At 49.7% G+C, this 17,731-nt stretch overlaps 1 protein-coding gene across 6 annotated transcripts in view; it reads right to left on the minus strand.

Annotated features, from left to right (window-relative positions):
* Window positions 1-4,974: 4,974 nt before the first annotated feature.
* The window catches only part of NHSL1 (NHS like 1), a 283,461-nt gene continuing 270,704 nt past the window's right edge, over window positions 4,975-17,731 (minus strand). For 5 of the 6 annotated variants that reach the window (XM_055136653.1, XM_055136655.1, XM_055136656.1 and 2 more), the window contains 3 exons: window positions 12,841-16,035; window positions 12,191-12,329; window positions 4,975-8,164 (listed from right to left, as the gene is read on the minus strand). In XM_055136653.1, the coding sequence (XP_054992628.1) occupies window positions 7,447-8,164; window positions 12,191-12,329; window positions 12,841-16,035 (4,052 nt within the window). In that variant the 3' untranslated portion in view covers window positions 4,975-7,446. The remainder of the gene's footprint in view (window positions 8,165-12,190; window positions 12,330-12,840; window positions 16,036-17,731) is intronic. The other variant, XM_055136654.1, reaches the window with a different exon arrangement.

The raw sequence follows: 17,731 nt of genomic DNA on the forward strand, positions 1-17,731 counted from the left end.
CAAAAGGGAATACCCTGCCATAGTGGCAGTGTGGGGTGGGGGGAGATGGGACTGGGGAGGGGGGAGAGGGATGTTGGGTTTACTTTTGGTAGAGAATGGGCACTGGTGAAGGGATGGGTTATCAAACTTTGTAAGGGAGAAACATGAGCACAAAAATGTATAAATCTGTAACTGTACCCTCACGTTGACTCACTAATTAAAAATAAACTATTAAATTAAAAAAAAAAAGAAATTACTCCTGGCAGTGCTCAGGAGACCATATGGGATGCTGGGAATCGAAGCCGGATTGGCTGCGTGCAAGGCAAACACCCTACCCACTGTGCTATTGCGCCAGTCCTTGAGAGTATGTTCTTATAAAAATAATTATTCAAAGATGGTTGTCACAAAATCAAAGCACTTGGGATCCTTGGTTAATTACGTCAGAAAATGCAAGGCTGTACCACTGAGCTACATCCCAGGTCAAGTTTATTGGTTGGTTGGGGGGGTCACACCCAGTTGTGTTCAGAGTACTTCTGGTGCATTGTCTGATGATTGCTCCTGCCCTGCTCAGGGGACCATGCTGTGCTGGGTATCAAAACAGGGCCCCCAGCATGTAAAATGAGCAGTTGCCCTTTGAACTTTCTCTCCAGCCCAGTTATGTGGGTTTTTTTTCAACTTATTGATTTCTTTATTTATCTTTGCATTTGGGGGCAATACCCAATGGCACTCAGGCGTTATTCCTGACTCTGTTCAGGAGTGATGCCTGTTGGTGCTCAGGAGATCATATGCAATGGCAGAGAATAAACTGGAGTCTGTCACATGCAAAGCAATTGTTTTAATTTTTGTCCTATTTTTATCGCCCCAATTATGTGGGGAAAAGGGAAGATCCACACCCAGCTGTGCTCAGGACTTATTCCTGACTCCGTGCTCAGGGTACCACATGTGGTGTCAAGGGTAAAATCAGGATCAGCCACATTGCACGGCCACTCTCTGGTGTGAATGCCCCAGTGATGTTTATTAACTGCTCTCAAAATAATTTACTTAAACTCAGTCCATTCATGTATTCCTTGCTAGAAGTCACTTTACTCACTAAAACTTTTGCTTTTTCCCCATTGATTTTCATTAATTTGTCACTGTCACTGTCATCCTGTTGGCATTGATTTGCTTGAGCAGGCACCAGTAACATCTCCATTGTGAGACTTGTTGTTACTGTTTTTGGCATATAGAATACGCCACGGGTAGCTTGCCAGGCTATTCAAGAGGGACGGAGGAATCGAACCTGGGTCGGCTGTGTGCAAGGCAAATGCCCTACCTGCTGTGCTACCTGATATTATGTTCCAGGCACAATATAGTATTCTGGGGACTGAAAAAATGGTGGGAAGATGAAATATATCTTTTGATATCATAATCATTAAATCAGATATTGTCTTTTTGCTGTCCTATTTAATCTAACTTCCTCCTGAGGATGCAGCCAAGGGTAGAATGACCCAGGTCCCCATCAGAATTTACACTCTGGAGAAAAGAGCTAGAATACAATAAGAGGGGGCAGTGGGCTTGGAGCATGGCTGGGCAGAATGTGGTAGACGTCAAAGGAGGGGATCAGGAAAGGCCCCTCAGAAGAAGAGTCACTCAAGTTAGAAGATGAGAAGAAACCTGTCAGTTGAAAGTCTGAAGAGGGATAGGAACTAGACCTGTCCCGCTTGCAGAGCTAGAGAGCTGTGCCTGTAGGACCCGGCCACTGGGCAAACCTGCTCGCTTCCCAGGTCTCGGAAGAATAGAGTTCAAGCAGGAGCAAATTAAATTGCTTGGGAACTAAAAGACATTTCCACTGTCAAAGCTCGGGTACTAGAGAGGCCTGCCCTGGTTAGCAGGATCTAAGCGTTAGGGTTAGGAACGTATGTGTCTTGCATGTGGCAGATCCTGGTTTGAACCTCCAGGACCACATATGGTCCCCTAAGAGTTGCCAGAGGTCACTTCTGAGCACAGAGCCAGAAATAGCCCTTGAACACTATTGTTGTAGCTAAATAATAATAATATAATAATAATAATAATAATAATGATAATAATAATGAATCTAGTTTAGCAGACAGTTTATGGATGTAGATTTGAAAACTTTGCCCAAAGAACAGAAATATCTTTTCTGGGATTTGGAGATGAGACAGGCAGCACAGGGAAATATGTCCACTCAGAGCCACCTCGGATAAGGACCAGTTGGCCAGCTGCTAAGAGTAGAGTTAACTGACAGCTCCAGCTGCCACTTTCTGTAAAGTCCACTGCGGATGTCAAGAACATACTCTTCTCAGGAATGAGCTAGCCTATGACTGCGGCAGGCACTGGAAACTGACGGCATGCATTTTTCTGGCATCTTCCAGTCGAAGACTGACTAAAGTGATGGTACAAAAGCATAGCCAATTTTGCCTGCCCTGGGGCTGTCCTTATAAGCATTCTCCTCCCTGGAATTCCTGGTGAGTAGGCAGTGGCTTTCTCCGAAGTGCACTACATTCTGACAACGCTGAGGTCCAACTCTGGGGTCCTGCTTCCTTTCCCTTTTGCCTTTCAAAGGAGTCACTTTCCATACATCTTTTGTGCTCCAAATTCCATTTCAGCATCAAAGTAGCAGACTTGTGTGACCCAAAATCGCAGTGTTTTGGAACTACACAGCATTTTGGAACTAACTTTGAAAAATCCCTTCACTACATTTCACCTACATTTTTCTACTTAGGAGTCCCTCATCCTTTATTAACCTTTGATGTAGCACTGTATCACTGTTGTCCCGTTGCTCATCGATTTGCTCGAGTGGGCACCAGTAACGTTTCCACTATGAGACTTATTACTGTTTTTGGCATATTGAATACACCACGGGTAGCTTGGGCGGGACTCTCGGTAGCTTGCCGGGCTCTCCCTACAACCTTTGATGTAGGGCACTTAATTCCCATGTGGACAACCCAGATTCTAACCCCCATTCCATCCACTACTACATCTGATCCCCAGAACTGTCAGGAGTGATCACTAAACTCAGAGCCAGAAGTGAACCCTGAGCACTGCCAGGTGTGGCCCCAAAACAAAAATCTAAACCAAAACAACAAAAACAAATAAAACCATGATATGAGAGTAATTGAACAGATTATTCCAGAACTAGACCTCAATAACCAGGTCTATGTTATTTGAAGGGCCCTCCCTTGCCCACTAATAACCTCCTAATATTTGCCAAAGTCAATTAACCCCCTGTGCACATTTCATAATAGCATCTCAGCAAAATTAACATCCAATTACTGCTACACTGAAAACAGTAAGATTGAACCCACCAAATTCCCGCCTGGGCCTCGTCTGGACACCTGCCTCAGTGTTGGTGGGGATGCTGAGGGACAGGGATTTCTTTGTCCATCATTGTGATTCCCCAGAGAAATACATCCAGTCCGTTCCCTGCATCCAGAGGTTCCGCATCCTTGAACTCAACCAGGCTCAGATGGAAAACACCTACTGTGTTCTTTGGCCTAGTTGTGAGGGTTCAGTCTATTTTGAATATATGTAGACTTTTTCTTCTCATCATGGCCCCCTAGAATATAACAACCGTTGACAGAGTATTTGCGTTGTATTAGGAATGACAAATAATCTGGAGATGATTAAAATATATGGGAGGATGTGTGTTCTATGCAAATTCCGTGCCATTTTATAGAAGGGTCTTGAGTGTCCTTGGATTTTGGTTTCCACAAAGCTTCTAAAACCAATTCCCTGAATACGAAGGGAAGACACTAAACACTAGCAGTCCCCTCACCTATACTCCCCTCCTCCCCACCCTCCCCCGCCACCCCAAGAGAAGCAATGGTTTCTTTGGGAGGGGTGCACACCCAGTGGCGCCCAGAGGACCATGTGTGGTGCCAGGGATCAAACCGGGTTCAGCCATGCCAAAGGCAAGTGTCTTAACCAATCCCTGTACTATCTCTATAGCCCTGAGAAGCAACACGATGTATTCATACTCTTCAGAAACAGGAGAGTGGAAATCAGACTACCTTTGAGGCTGCTTCCAACTGATAGACTAAAACATTTGCTTTTTTCCTCCCAACTTTACTTTTGTGTGTTGATTCTGCTGCAGAATGACCCCTGGCATTGCCTGAGGGAGCATATGTAGTGTTGAGGGTTTGAACTGTGGAATGCAGATTATTCTATCTCTGGAACCCTCTCTCGAAGTCCCTCCCCCTGCCCCCCCCGCTGGGGATGAGGGGCAGCACGGGAAAATGAAAATTACTTAGCTCTGGGTTTGGATCTTCATGTTCAGCCTTGGGATTGAGGAAGGGTCACCAAGACCACCCTAGATGTGTTTTAAATACTATAGAGTCTGTCCTTGGGAGCCAGTTCCCAGAGAGGAACAAGTTAGCCAAGCTAGTGATGTCACTCACGAGTCTAGATTGCTATTTTCTGATATCATACCCTTGCCTGTGCAAAGCTCTCCCAGCTTTCCACAAACCATCTTATAAATTAGCAGTCAGTGCCTTACTGGAATTTTATTTCAAAATTCTTAGGACTTTGCTCAGAGCTGTTTTTTCCATAGAATCGTTACATGGAACTATGCGGTATCAGCAATGTTCTTGCTCCTTTCTGCTGGATTCCGACCACCCACAGATGCCTCCTGGTTTCCTCTGCTGTTCTGTTGGTACCAGCAAAGCCCCCAACAGTTCTGGGTGAGAAGCCCTAGCTCCTTACTTAAAAATGCATGTACATGATGGCTGCTTAGTACCTGTATTGCAAACCATAACACTCAAAAGGAGAGAGGAAGAGGAAGAGGGAATGTGCCTGCCACAGAGGCAGAAGGGAAGGGGTGTGGGTGGCAGGAGGGATACTGGGAACATTGGTGGAGGGATGGGTACTTGAACATTGTATGACTGAAATGTAATCACGAAAGCCTGTAAGTCTGTAACTATCTCATGGTGATTCATTAAAGTAAAATTTTAAAAAGTGCATATACAAACAAAACAAAATAAGGTTCAGGTATTTATAACTTTTTATTCAAAGCAAATTTAAAAACCATATATTTCTTTTCCTGTAAAAAGGGGGATTTAAAAAATAGTTATAGAATTAGTCTTGATGTTGCTTATCTTCCCTTCAACACAAGTGATTTATATATTATAATTTTCTGAGCTCCACATACATTCTAATCTCCTTTAGGAAGGCATGAGAAGATTTTCTATCCAAAATTAACACGACTTCTCTAAAATTTAAAAGAAAAGATTCTTAAGCCCAGTGTAGACAGTAGACAGTTGGTCCATATGGTACAAAGTTCTTTTTTCCTTTGGCCAAATAACAGGTCGTGATTCTGAAGGTGTGAAAAGAAGTGCTTTGTTTTCTTCAGAAGGGAAGGAAACTTGATTCATTGGGGTTATTATTATTATTTTTTAATCTTAAAGGCATATCACAAAGGGGAAACCTATGTACATCTATACCTCATTGATTAGAATATTCTCTGAGAAATATATCATTATTTCACTATTAAGTGAAGAGCTTGAGTGAACTTCAACCTAATAGTGTCGCCTACCACACAGCTGGGCCATCATGGACACTGATCAAGGCGTCAGAACATGGCACATAGCTGTATAAAACCTGATAACATGGCTGATGCAGCCCAACTTTCAGATATTTCCATGCCAAAAATGATGACAACAGGCAATGTCACTGCATTTAAGCCAAGAATCTCAGGACTGTCATCTTAAATTCTTCTAAAGAAGACAACAAGACTGATTTTATTTAACCAATAAATAAAGGAGTTTAAGTATATGGCAGTTGGAAAGAATGGGAGAATCAATCAGAAAACTATGACATTAAAATAAATACACAATCCCACCCTCAGTGTCAAAGATCGTTACTGTCTTAGCTGGAGAATATTAGAGGTTAATTAGCCAATTCAATTGTTTATTTAAAAAATGTATAAAAACACACAAACAAAAGGATTCAAAAAGTTATTTTTAATCTAAAAATCATTTCCCGGGGCCAATTAATCACTGAGCCCTTCCAATTTTTTTAAAATCAGTTTATTTAACTAACAAGAGCTATTCAGCATTTTTCTTCCAAATGAGATAACACAGAATAGATTTTGATAAACCTTTCTAAGTGAGGACATGGTACTGTAGGCAGTTGAAGAAAAATTGCCATCACTTTTTTCTTTGGTGTAATTGAAAAGATATCCAAAAGTTAGCAAATGTTGACATTTCAAGTGGTAAGAAATTGCCAAATGGAAGTTTAAACTCTGGTTAAAAAAAAAAAAGAAAAAAGAAACGTAAAAGAAAAAAAACACCACCCACAATTCTGTAGTGCAAGTCTTCAAATTTAATTCTGAAAAATAACTTTAATTAGCAGGAAACCCATTCCGGCAGTAGATCTCTCCCTCTCCCCCCCCTTCTCTCCACACCATCCTCCTGTGTGTCCGTGTGCATGTCAGCTCTCCCCCAAGGCCTCAGCTGCTGCCCAGGGAGGAAATTCATTCACAAATTATCCCACTTTTCCTAAACCATCAGGCTAAACGTTGTGTGTTGGTACAACGCTGCCGCAGGCTCTGAGAGACAGTGCAGTAGCGTTGCCAACCGCCATGGTTTTTTGTCTTTTTTTTTTTTCCAAAAAAGAAGCAAAGACTCCCCCCTTCCAACCCCCCCAAAAAAGTACCTGAACCGATTAGTCACTTAGCCCTTTCCCCAAGTTCTGGGTTACCCATGACATGGCTCACCTCGAAGCAGCCCTGTGTTCAGAGCAGTCAGAACAGCAAACCTACCAGCTCTCCCTTTTTCTGGAACTCTCGAATTTCCACCCAGTCTGGAAGCCTCCATTACTCTTAACTAGCTTAACTTTGTCTTTCTTCCTATGTTCACACATGGCATGTGTGTGTGTGTGTGTGTGTGTGTGGTGTGTGTGTTTTTAACACAGAGATGCACTGTGTGTTTTATAACACCAAGAAGCATCTAAAAATGCACACACACAAACTCATCTCTACACACACACTCACCCGTACACAAAATCCTACACACACACACACTCACCCCATACACACATTCACCCCAACACAAAATCCTACACACACACTCACCCCTATACACACACACATTCACCCCAACACAAAATCCTACACACACACACACACACTCATCCCTACACATTCACCCAACACAAAATCCTATACACACTCATCCCTACACACACACACACCCCTACACACATGAACACACATACCTAGCATGAAGCCATAGAAAAACGAGAGGAAAAAATAAATTGTTCCCCAGGAAGCACTTTCAGAAGTTAAGCTTCTACTTACTTGCTTTTAAGTCACAGGGCAAACGCCAAGTGAGTGCTAAACATCCCTCTTCTGCTCTGGGCGCCCAGGGCAAGGCCAAGAGGATGACCGGCAGGGCTTCCCCACAGAGCCACGTGCTGCTCTCTCCCCCAGGTCAGCTGGGGGGGGGTGGTGGTGGCTGGAGGCTCTTGCTCCTAACTGTCTTCCCACCGAGACCCCCTGGCCTGTTCCGCAGGCTCCCTGCCCTGGCCACCCACCGACCCATCGGCAGGGGTCTGCGCCGCCTGCGCCCACAGCGACGCACCAGGCTCCCCAGCCCCAAGCGGGCTGCCCTGGTTCCTTTCCACCCTGTCCAGGCCCTCCAGTGAGCATCCTCTGGCAGTGCCCGCGGCGGGCTCCGGGGCCTCGCCCTCGCCTTCCGAGATGACAGTCATGGGGCTGCTCTGGATGCGGTGGCGCATGCTGTAGCGGCTGCTGGCGGCCGACGGCGGAGTCCGGCTGCGGCCGTAGCGGGGGCCCGAGAAGGACAGGCTCCGGGGCATCAGCCCTTCGTTCTTGGCCCACTCCTCCTGGGCGCGGCGGTTTTTGTTCGGGGAGCAGCTAGACGGGCTCTCGGGCGCGTCGGGCGCCGGCTCCGACCTGGACCGCTGGAACCGGGGGTCCGTGCTCTTGAGCATCTCTGCCGCCGACATGCGCGCGCTGGTGTCGGCGCGACTCCCCTTCCTCAGCAGCAGCGCTTTGAAGTTGTCGCTGCTCGTGCTGCTCTTGCGGACGCTTCTCTGGATGGACCCCACTTGTTTCGGGGAGGCCAGGCTGGGGCCGGCGCCCGTGGGTGTCACGGGCGGGGAGGGCGAGTGGTTGCGGGTGTGATCGTCATCCGAATCTTTGCGGCCCAGGACTTTCCGCTTGGATCTGAGATGGAAGGATACGGGGGAAGGTTAATACCCCAAGCCAGCAGCCCGTTGCCCCACACCTGTCTGCTGATGCTTTTCCTTACCAGTTGTTTTCAAAACATTGATTTTCTTTTCTTTATCTAACTATGGAAACCTTCAAAGAAAGTTTGAAAGTATGGAAACTTTAAAAAAACCCAAAGAAACCCCCCCAAAAAAAAGCCAACAAAAAACCAAAATAATGATTGTCTGCTACTTGAAGCCACAAATCAGTTACCTGTGGGTCCAACTGGCATTTCCTGCGTCAGTAGTGGATTACCTGAAACAAATGACTCCATACTAACTTCGGACAAGGACATTTCCCTAGGGTTTGTTTATTTTCTTCCTCCTGTCAGGGACCCAGGCCACACACATGCATGGCCTAACCCTGCTCCCCAAAGAAATAAAACAGATGTATGGGATGTTTCTTTTTTCTTTTTTTTCTTTTGCTTTTTGGGTTCCACCAGGCTATGCACAGGGGTTACTCCTGGCTTTTTGCTCAGGAATTACTCCTCGTGGTGCTCAGGGGACCATATGGGATGCTGGGAATCGAACCCAGGTCGGCCGCATGCAAGGCAAACGCCCTACCTGCTGTACTATCGCTCCAGCCCCGGGATGTTTCTTTTCCTGCTGCAAAATGCTGGATATGTAGAGGGAAAGGATGACTGCCTGATATTTGTACAGACACCACCACCACCTCCACCACCACCTCACAGAATACAGAATTTTTCCTTCCCACCGCCATGCCAGTCTTGAGTATGTCTTTACGTATGGTCTTTCCGCATAAAAAGCTTCCAAGTTTCCCTCCATGCTTCTTGTCAAAAAGAAGCCACCAAAGTGACAGAGGGAAAATGGTAAGGGCCCAGAACAGTGTCTGAAGACTGGTCAAGTTAGGATAGAGAAGGGCCCAGTATAACAGTGATAGTTGGAAATGAAATGATCACTCTGGACAAGAATTGGGTGCTGAAAGTAGATAAAGGAATATATATGAAAAACTTTCAGTATTTGTACTGAAAAACATAATGCCCTAAAGGAAAGAGAGACAGAGAGACAGAAAGAGACACAGAGAGAGACAGAGAGAGAGAGAGTACCGGTGGTCTTGGGTACAATGACTTGCTCAGTACTCAACAAGGGCAATATAATATTCTGGAATAAGTCAAGGGCCAAATGGTGCTAAATTCACAGAAATAACAGCAGCTCAACATTTATGAGCTGGTAAAGACTTCTGATGGGCCAGTTGATCACACAAATTTCAAAGAAAATAACTGAGGTGGAGAGAGTGAAACCTTGCCAGAGAGGGCCTGGGGGTGGGGAGGAGACATATTTCTGTGCAATGACAGCTCCAGAACGCTACCCACTAGTCTATCTCTCTGGCCCTGGTCTTTATTCCTGGCGTTTCATGGATCCCAGAGCATCACCAGGAGCAATTCCTGAGTACCAACTTGAGAGTAGCCCCTAAGCGCTGCCAAGTCTGGTTCTGGATGCAAACATAAATAAATAAGTACACAGTTAATTTGTTTTTAAGGTAGAAACAAAGGAAAGCTAGTCATTATAAATAAATACAATTTTCAAACGGCATAGCCTTTAGTTGTAAATTGAGAATGAAGACAAACGACGGTATTTTATGGAACTATTATAAAACAACTATGCCCTAAGATCAGAAGTAAACACAAGAAAAAGTTTCCGCAAATATGTAAGTGCATGTGTGTGTGTGTGTCTGTACATGTATAATGAAAGTGGCTATAAAAAGACCTTAAACAGTTAACACTAGCTTAAAAATGAATTACTTCAATAAACACAAAAACTTCACACCTCAACTGGTGTTCTACATTTCCCATCTGGCTTTAAATCTGAAGTGACCTAATTTGCATTATGATCTTTTATATTTTGGTCTAGATATTTTTCCTTTCAAATTATTAGCTTAGATGCTCAATGATGCCAAAGCCCTAAAAATTGCAGAGGGTAGATAGTTCTTTAAATGATACATGCCACTAAGTTAATGAAGCAAAATAGTAACCAGCATGTGGAGCTGCAGCGATAGCACAGCGGGTAGAGTGTTTGTCTTGCACGTGGCCGACCGGGGTTCAATTCCCAGCATCCCATATGGTCCCCTGAGCACCGCCAGGAGTAATTCCTGAGTGCAGAGCCAGGAGTAACCCCCGTGCATCGCTGGGTGTGACCCAAAAAGCAAGAAAAAAAAAAAGAATAAACCAACATGCATCTCTGCTTTCCCTTCGCCATCCACAGCCTACTCAAGACTTCTGCCAGGCATTCAGAAAAAACAGACTAATCCGTTTCTACATCTGCAGTAAATAGAACTCTTTCATAGGAGAAACCACAAAGATTTCAGTGCCTTATGAAAGCTGCTAAAGTAAAATACAGGGGAGAACTTTGCCATCTTTTTAGGAGAAGCCCATAGTCAGCTGCAACCCCAGCAGCTGGCTTCTCAGGGAGACCAGGCACTGAACTCTCAGAACCAGGCACGCAGCCTGTCCGTGGACCGCTGTTCTAAAAAGAAAGGCCTGCGAATCTAGCAACTCAGTGCATTCTATACTAAACAAAAGATGACAGATCTTAGAAGAATTTCCTGTCACTAAAGTTCCACTTGGTTTCACTTAATTCAGAAAATATTTATTGAGTGTTTATGATGTGTCATTGGTTAAAGCTGGAAATATGTAAACTCTAGATATGTCACTACGGAGAATGGGTTCCAGGGCCGCTATTTCCCTGCTTTGATAGATAATGTGATAACTAGCTACCTTGACACTTCTATTCAATCAAAGAAAGGAACCAGACAATGTTAAAGGGACATATCTCAAGAGAGACTACACCAATACCAGCACCAAGAGGTAAGGAACATTTTTTTTTTTTGGTGCAAACCCAGGGCTTCCCATATGTGAGGCAAGTGAGCTATCGCTGAGCCCCATTCCCTCACCCCAGGAACATAACTTTTGACAATTTAATGTACTGATTTGTTTTGTTCTGGGACGAAAACAAAAAGGGCACTTATTCCGGATAATGAAAGATTCTGGCAAAAACAAGGCTGTTCGTAAGCTACACAAAAATATTGAGGCAAAGATGCTGGCAAGAAAATAGAAGGTTTATATATACTATTATTGTTTCGAGTACTGAGAATTTTATGACACTCTTGTGGGAGCATTCTGCTGTTTGCAACCAGAAATATGACATCACAAAGAGAACTTAAAGATACTAAAGTACACTCACTCTTCAAGATGACCAATTAGAAAAAGTACAGCAGGGCTGGAGAGAAAGTACAGGACTAAGGGACTTGCCTTGCATGCAGCTGACCCTGGTTCAATCCCTGCTCTTCCAAACACTGCCAGGAGCCAGCACCACTAGGAGTGACTCCTCAGCACAGAGCCAGGTGTAGTCCCTGGGTAGCATCAGGTGTGGCCCCCACACACCCTCCACCACAGAAATGAGAAAGCGCAACAGCTTGTTCAATTCTGAAATACTTGCCCTGGTAAACCCAGTAATTTCTGATGCCAGCAGATGGCACTAGCAGCCCACAGCAATAAGCAGCGAGCTTAATTCTTTTGCTCCTGCTTGGAAAAGCTGTACTTTTTTATGGCACTGTGTAGGTAGTCAGAGACATTGCATTTTACTTAGTTTTCCAGTAAAATGAAAATAATAGTGATAAAACAGCTAGTCCTGCAGAGCAAGTGCATGCATTTTCACTCCACAGACTCAGAACATTCCTCACCAGGGACTGGTCCATAGGTGGCTTTCCATGCTTGTAAAAAGACTCATAAAGTCTCCTGACAGCAAGGGCTGTGCCCAGCAGGAGGTGTCTCATCCCCCCGTCCCGCTCACCCCCCATCCCCATCCTCCTAAGATTCAGGGAACCAAGGAAAAAAAACTGGAACCCGAGGAAATACAGAAACACACTGAAACATTAACATGAAGAGAAGAAACGTCCAGAAAGAAAGTCATTCAGAGGAGGGGGGCTCGCCAAGTGCATGAGGATAGGAGGGAGCATGTGGGATACCTGTGAATCGCTGCAAACAGGTCCTCGGTGGTCCGTGGTCTGCTGGGGGTCATCACCTCATCACTGCCTTCCTCCTTGAGGAAGTCCCCGGCGTCAGACTGAGAAGGGGCTGCTGCGAGGAGCGTCTCCGGAGCCTCTGTTAATGAGGAACCAGCAGGCAGACAAGAGGCATAAGCGACTAGAATTTCAGTCTTAGCCAAGCTCCCCCATCCCCTCTCCTGCTGGCGGGCACCACCTGAGAACCTCCAGGGACAGGCAGCGGGGTCTGGGGTTTGGCGTTGCATAATCCGAGAGGGAAACGCCTCTGAGCAGGAGTACCGGAGCTCATTCTTTTCTATTCAAGTCTGGAACTGGCACTGGACCGCCCTTAGATTTCCCTGTAACCTCTCCAGAAGGGGGAATGACTCATTGCCTCACTACTCACTGCCACCCGCCTGCTGCAAACACCTGTCCCTCCCCCTACCTCCTCATTTCTGACCCTCCAGAAACTCGGCCCTTCAAGTTTAAAAAAAAAATTTTAAAAATCATCAAATGCCAAGTCCTAGGCACCGCGGGGAGCCCAGAGCGTTAGCTTTAACTTGAACACACCCTCTGCCTGTTTTCCCTTAAGCTGCTGCCGCGGGACCCGCAATGAGAGGAACCAGACTCACGCCCTCCATCCTGGAGCACCGAGCAGTGCTCCACGTGCTCCTCCCCATCCGCGCTGCTCTCGGAGGAGCCCGGCTCCTTCTGCCCGGCCGTCGTGCAGGCATCGTCGGGCTGCACCATGGGGGCACTGGCTTCCACTCTGGCTGGAGATGCAGTTCCTGCGGCTCCTTCCACCGGCACCGAGCTGCTGGCACGGGTCTCATCAGAACCGGCCCCGGCGGCGGCGGCTGCGGCACCGTCCTCTGCCTGTGCCCTCGTGGGGCTGGGCGCCCCTCTGCTCACGGTCCCCGCAGGCTGCGCCGTGAAATCTCTCGGCGGGGGCGGCACCACCAGGAACAGTTTGGGCTTCTTGGAAATGGGGGGCGGCTTCCTGCTGGGTGAAGGCCCGGGGGGCGGGTGGAGCCGGGCGGTCTCAGCCCTGGCTGCTGCTGCTGCTGCTGCTGCTGCCGAAGTGCCGCCGCCGCCGCCGCCGTCGTCGTCCCCAGCGCTGTAGCTCGCCAGGCCCCGCTCGGCTGCACCGTCCCGGTGACCCTGGCTCTGGCTCCTGGCAGGAGTGGAGAGCTCTGAGCTCGTCAGGGCGGCGGGCTGGCTTTCACTCTCCATTTCATTTATGCTATTTCGGGCTCTCAGCAAAGCAGATGGCTTGAAATGAGGCTGGGGAACGACCGGGGCTTGTTTTTCCTGAGATGCTGGTTCCTCGAGCGGGGCTAGCTGGGATCCTGAGTTCTTCCTCACCGGCCTCAGCTGCACCATCTGCAGCGCCTCGGTGGTGATCAGAGGCATGGGGGGCTGACCGCCCTCCTCCTTGCTCCAGGGTCGCTTGGCCGCCTCCCGGGGGGATTCTGGACGGCTCGGCCTCCTGAAAGCAGGCCCGCTGCTGTCTTTCATCAATTGGGGGTCCAGGGGTGGGGCTGGCGGGGGAAGTGGCCCTGGGGCGGAAGATTCCAGAAGAGGGGGGCTAAGGGCGGAGGGGGGAGGAGGAAAGCAGGGATCTGGGGGCGAACAGAGCGGGGCGAGCAGTTCTGGGGGTGGAGGAGGGAAGGGGGAGGAGGGGGCCGGAGGAGAGCCCTCGTGGGCAGGGGGCTTGTCCGTAGGGCTCGGGGAGGCAAGGCCAGGGAGAGGGGGCGCCGTCTCTGATTTCTTGGGCGCCCCAGCACCTTCGGTGGAGGTATTGGAAGAGAGGGAGGTGGATGAGGAGGAGATGGACACCGATGATATCAGGGAGGACTTCCTCTCGGGCACCTTGGGCTTGCTCTTGCCCTTCTCGTGGGCTGGTGACATGGACTTTAAGAACACAGGCACGGGGGTGAGGGCGGTGGGCGTGTTCGATTGGCTGGAATACCCACTGGACGGAGAGGTGACGCGGTGCGACTTCTCGGGCGACGGGATCTTTGGTTTGGCCGAGCCCCCGGGTCCCTGGCCCGCGGCCCGAGCCTCGGCATGCCCAGGGCGCCCCGGCCCGTTGCCCGCGCTGCAGCCGCCGCCGCTGCCGCCGCCACTGTGGCCGGGCTGGCCCGGGTCTTCCTGCACGCCCGTATAGTCGATGTAGTAGCCCCACGGGTCCGTGTACTCGGACTTGACGCTGCTCGTGTCGCTCTGCGACGGCGTGAGCCCGCCCAGGGCATAGACGTTGGGCGTGGTGGCGGATGCCAGGCTGCTGCCCGCGCTCAGCGTGCTCTGGCTGCGGGAGCGCGGCAGCCAGGGCTCCTCCAGGTCGCTGCAGGGGCTGTGCGAGGGCGAGCTGCCGCCCTTGCCCGCCAGGTTCAGCTGCAGGGAGTGCTGCAGCGAGGCGATGAGGCTCTCGTTGAGCAGCTGCCCGTTGGGCGGGGCGCTCTTCTTGGGGGCGCGGCGGAGAGAGTCGGTCCGCGACGGGGGCAGCGGGGGCTTCTTGGCTTTCTTCAGGGAGATGTGCCGGGAGAGGGCCTTGTCCAGGTAAGCGGGCCCATCCCCTGGGCTCTTGGGGGCCCGCCCGTCGAAGATACTGCCCACGCTGTGCCTGGGCTCCCCAAAGCCGTTGTTGCTATGGCAGAGATTCCCGGAGCCGTGGGCCGCGGCGTACGAGGCGTCCGGGTCCTCGGAGTACAGGGACCTGGCATCCTCCCGCTGGGACGCCTGGTCCAAGCTGCAGCTGCTCACGGTGCTGGTGGGTGTGGAGTGACCCGGGCTGGCCAGCGGTGGCTTCAGCGGGGACGCCCTCCCGTTGGCGGCGGCGCTGCACTCCCAGGGCTTGGCACTGGCCTGGCTCCGGCCCCCCGTGGCACTGGACTCGCTCTTGCCATCTTCCTCGGCGGGGTGGGCGGGGAAGCTCAGCTTGTTTTTGCACGGATAGGCCAGCGCTCCGGGCGGGCCCCCGTTCTCCCCCTGGGCGGGGGCACTGAGAGAGTCTGCGGAGTCACCGAGGGACAAGAGCGTGGGGGTGCAGGGGGAGCGGGGTGCGCAGGCCTGAGACGGGCTGGCAGGGTGGCCCCGGGCCCAGTGGCCGCTGGGCGAGCGGGGCGCATCTCGGCTCCCGTGCCGCGAGAGCGCGTGGTCTCGGGGCCTCGTCTTGATGTACGAGGCGCAGCCGCCGAGTTTCCCCTCCGACTGCCCTGGGCTCTGGGCCGTGTGGATGACGATGACCTCCGAGGAGGAGGACAGCGTGGCATTGGGGATGAGGCTGGTGGTGTAGGTGGCGTGCGGCGAAACTACGCACGCAGGGCTGGTGACTACGTCACTCTCCAGGAACCTCAGGTCGTGCGACCTGGGTCTCAGCAGCGCTCCGGCCCTGGGGACCCCGCCTAAATGTCCTAAGCCGTCATCTGCCCGTGGGTGGCTCCGCTCATCTGGGCTGTCTGGGGGGCCCAGGGCCCCCAGGGACTGGGTGCTGGCCCGGGCACCCGAGCGGGGCAGGCTGTGGAAACCCGCATCACCACGCAGGCGCGACGGGCACACGATGCCCGCCGAGTCGCTCAGGACAGACATGTTCCCCGAGGAGCCGGACAGGTGGCCCATCTGAGCCGCGATGCCGTGGCCCCTCTGGGCCCGGATTCGTCGCATGGAAGGTGGCACGACTTTCCCTTCTTCCTCCGTCTGGCAGCTGGAGTCCCTGGTCTCCGAGCGTGGCCCCGCGGCCCGGTAACTGTCAAGCCTTCCCAGTGTGGCGCAGTGGTCGGGGCTGTAGGCTGAGTGGCCATCATCCTCGTGGCCCGCGACGGACGCTGGGGAGGAAGCAGGAGGAGGCGGGTGAGCGGGAAAGAAGAACCAGAAGTGCGGTTCGGCCCCGCCCCTTCCCACGCCCGCCCTGAACCCCCACCCCAAACACCCCTGTCCCCAAGTTTATTTGGTTTCTTTTCTCCTTGTGGGCACCTACATGAGCACTTAAACGGCCGTTTGCATAGCTCCTAAATGTTAGGAAAACACAAAAACAAAAAACAAAAAGCAAAACCCAAAACCAAATAACCACCCTTTTAAACTTTGTGCTCTTCTCTTCACTATACTTCAAATCTTCCTATAAATTCGGGGTTACCTGTGGAATTCTCCAGTACTCCCCTTGAGATCAAGGCTGTCTGATGTGGAACAGGAACTTTTTGGTTTTTGTTTGGGGGCCACACCTGGCAGTGCTCAGGGCTTACCCCGACTCTGTGCTCAAGGGATCACTCCTGGTGGTGCTCAGGGAACCATCTGGGGTGCCAGGAATCCTACCGGCTGTGCTATCTCTCTAGCCCTGGAAAAGGAGCTTTTTGAATGATCTTTCCTTGGAAAATATTTCAGGGGAGATTGACACCCACCCACTGACCTAAAGGCCACTTTCTTTCCCAAAGACAAGAGTGACAACAGTTTAACATCCCCCCCGCCCTCACCTACCACCCAGACTGTGGAGGAAACTGGTATGAAACAGTGCTAATTATATTACTTCTTAATTTTTTTTTTTATGTCAGAAGGAAATCCTAAGAAAAAAGGAAAATGATTTACAGGCCCATCTGTGTTTCAAACGTTTCATTATCCATCTTCAGCCATTATCATCTGTGTTAGTGACATTCAAAATTCAATCGCAATCTGGTATGTTTTGGTGGGGGAGGGGAGAGCCGCAAAAATGGATCCAGTGAACATTTCTTCAAATTAGGCTTATTCTTTTCTTGGAGCTTTACAATCAAAGAGTAGCCACACACCCCCCCCCTACCCCGTCTTTTTTTTTGTGTGTGTAAGTTTTGTTATTTTAAAGGAGAGAGAGAGAGAAGAAAAGAAAAGGGAAAGGTGAGATGAGGAGGAGGGTCCGGGAGGAAGGAGCCAAACAGGAGGAAGTAGATGAGAAAATAGCTGAAGTACAGATACTAGTTTAGTCTCGAGGAAAGAAGAGAAGCTTAAAAAAAAGTCATTAAGCCCAAAACTTACCCAAAGTCTACTGAGGAAAAAAATCAATCCACGCACAGAAAGCATTAGGATCCTTAGGACATACTCAATCTTGAGAAACAGTAGCAAAACCTGTTTTCTCTCTCTGTTATTATCATCCACCAAGGAAGGACCTAAAAATATCTCCAGCAGGAGCCTGGGTGTGTGGGCCGCCAAGCACCCCACGGCACCACTATTCACCTGATAAAGAACAATGCAGTGACAGGTCCCTCTGCACTGGCGCCTCCCTCCCGCACAGAGATTAAACACCGCGGGCCAAGTACCCCGCACGCACGGCAAAGAAAGCCTTTTTGCTCACCCAACTAGCAAAGAGTCTTACTATAATGGCAGCAATGTTCTTGTATCTACTGCAAAGGAGACATCTCCCTCCAAGGGAGGCTCTCCGAAAGGCATAAAGCCCTTTTGTTCACCGTGATAATGGAGAACCCTTTTTACACTCAGATGCTTGGCAAAGGCACACCAGTCTCCCTGCCCCCAGCCTCTGCCCAGTGTACTCACTAAAAC

This window comes from Sorex araneus, chromosome 4 (assembly GCF_027595985.1).
Source record: "Sorex araneus isolate mSorAra2 chromosome 4, mSorAra2.pri, whole genome shotgun sequence".
NCBI classification, from domain to species: Eukaryota; Metazoa; Chordata; class Mammalia; order Eulipotyphla; family Soricidae; genus Sorex; species Sorex araneus.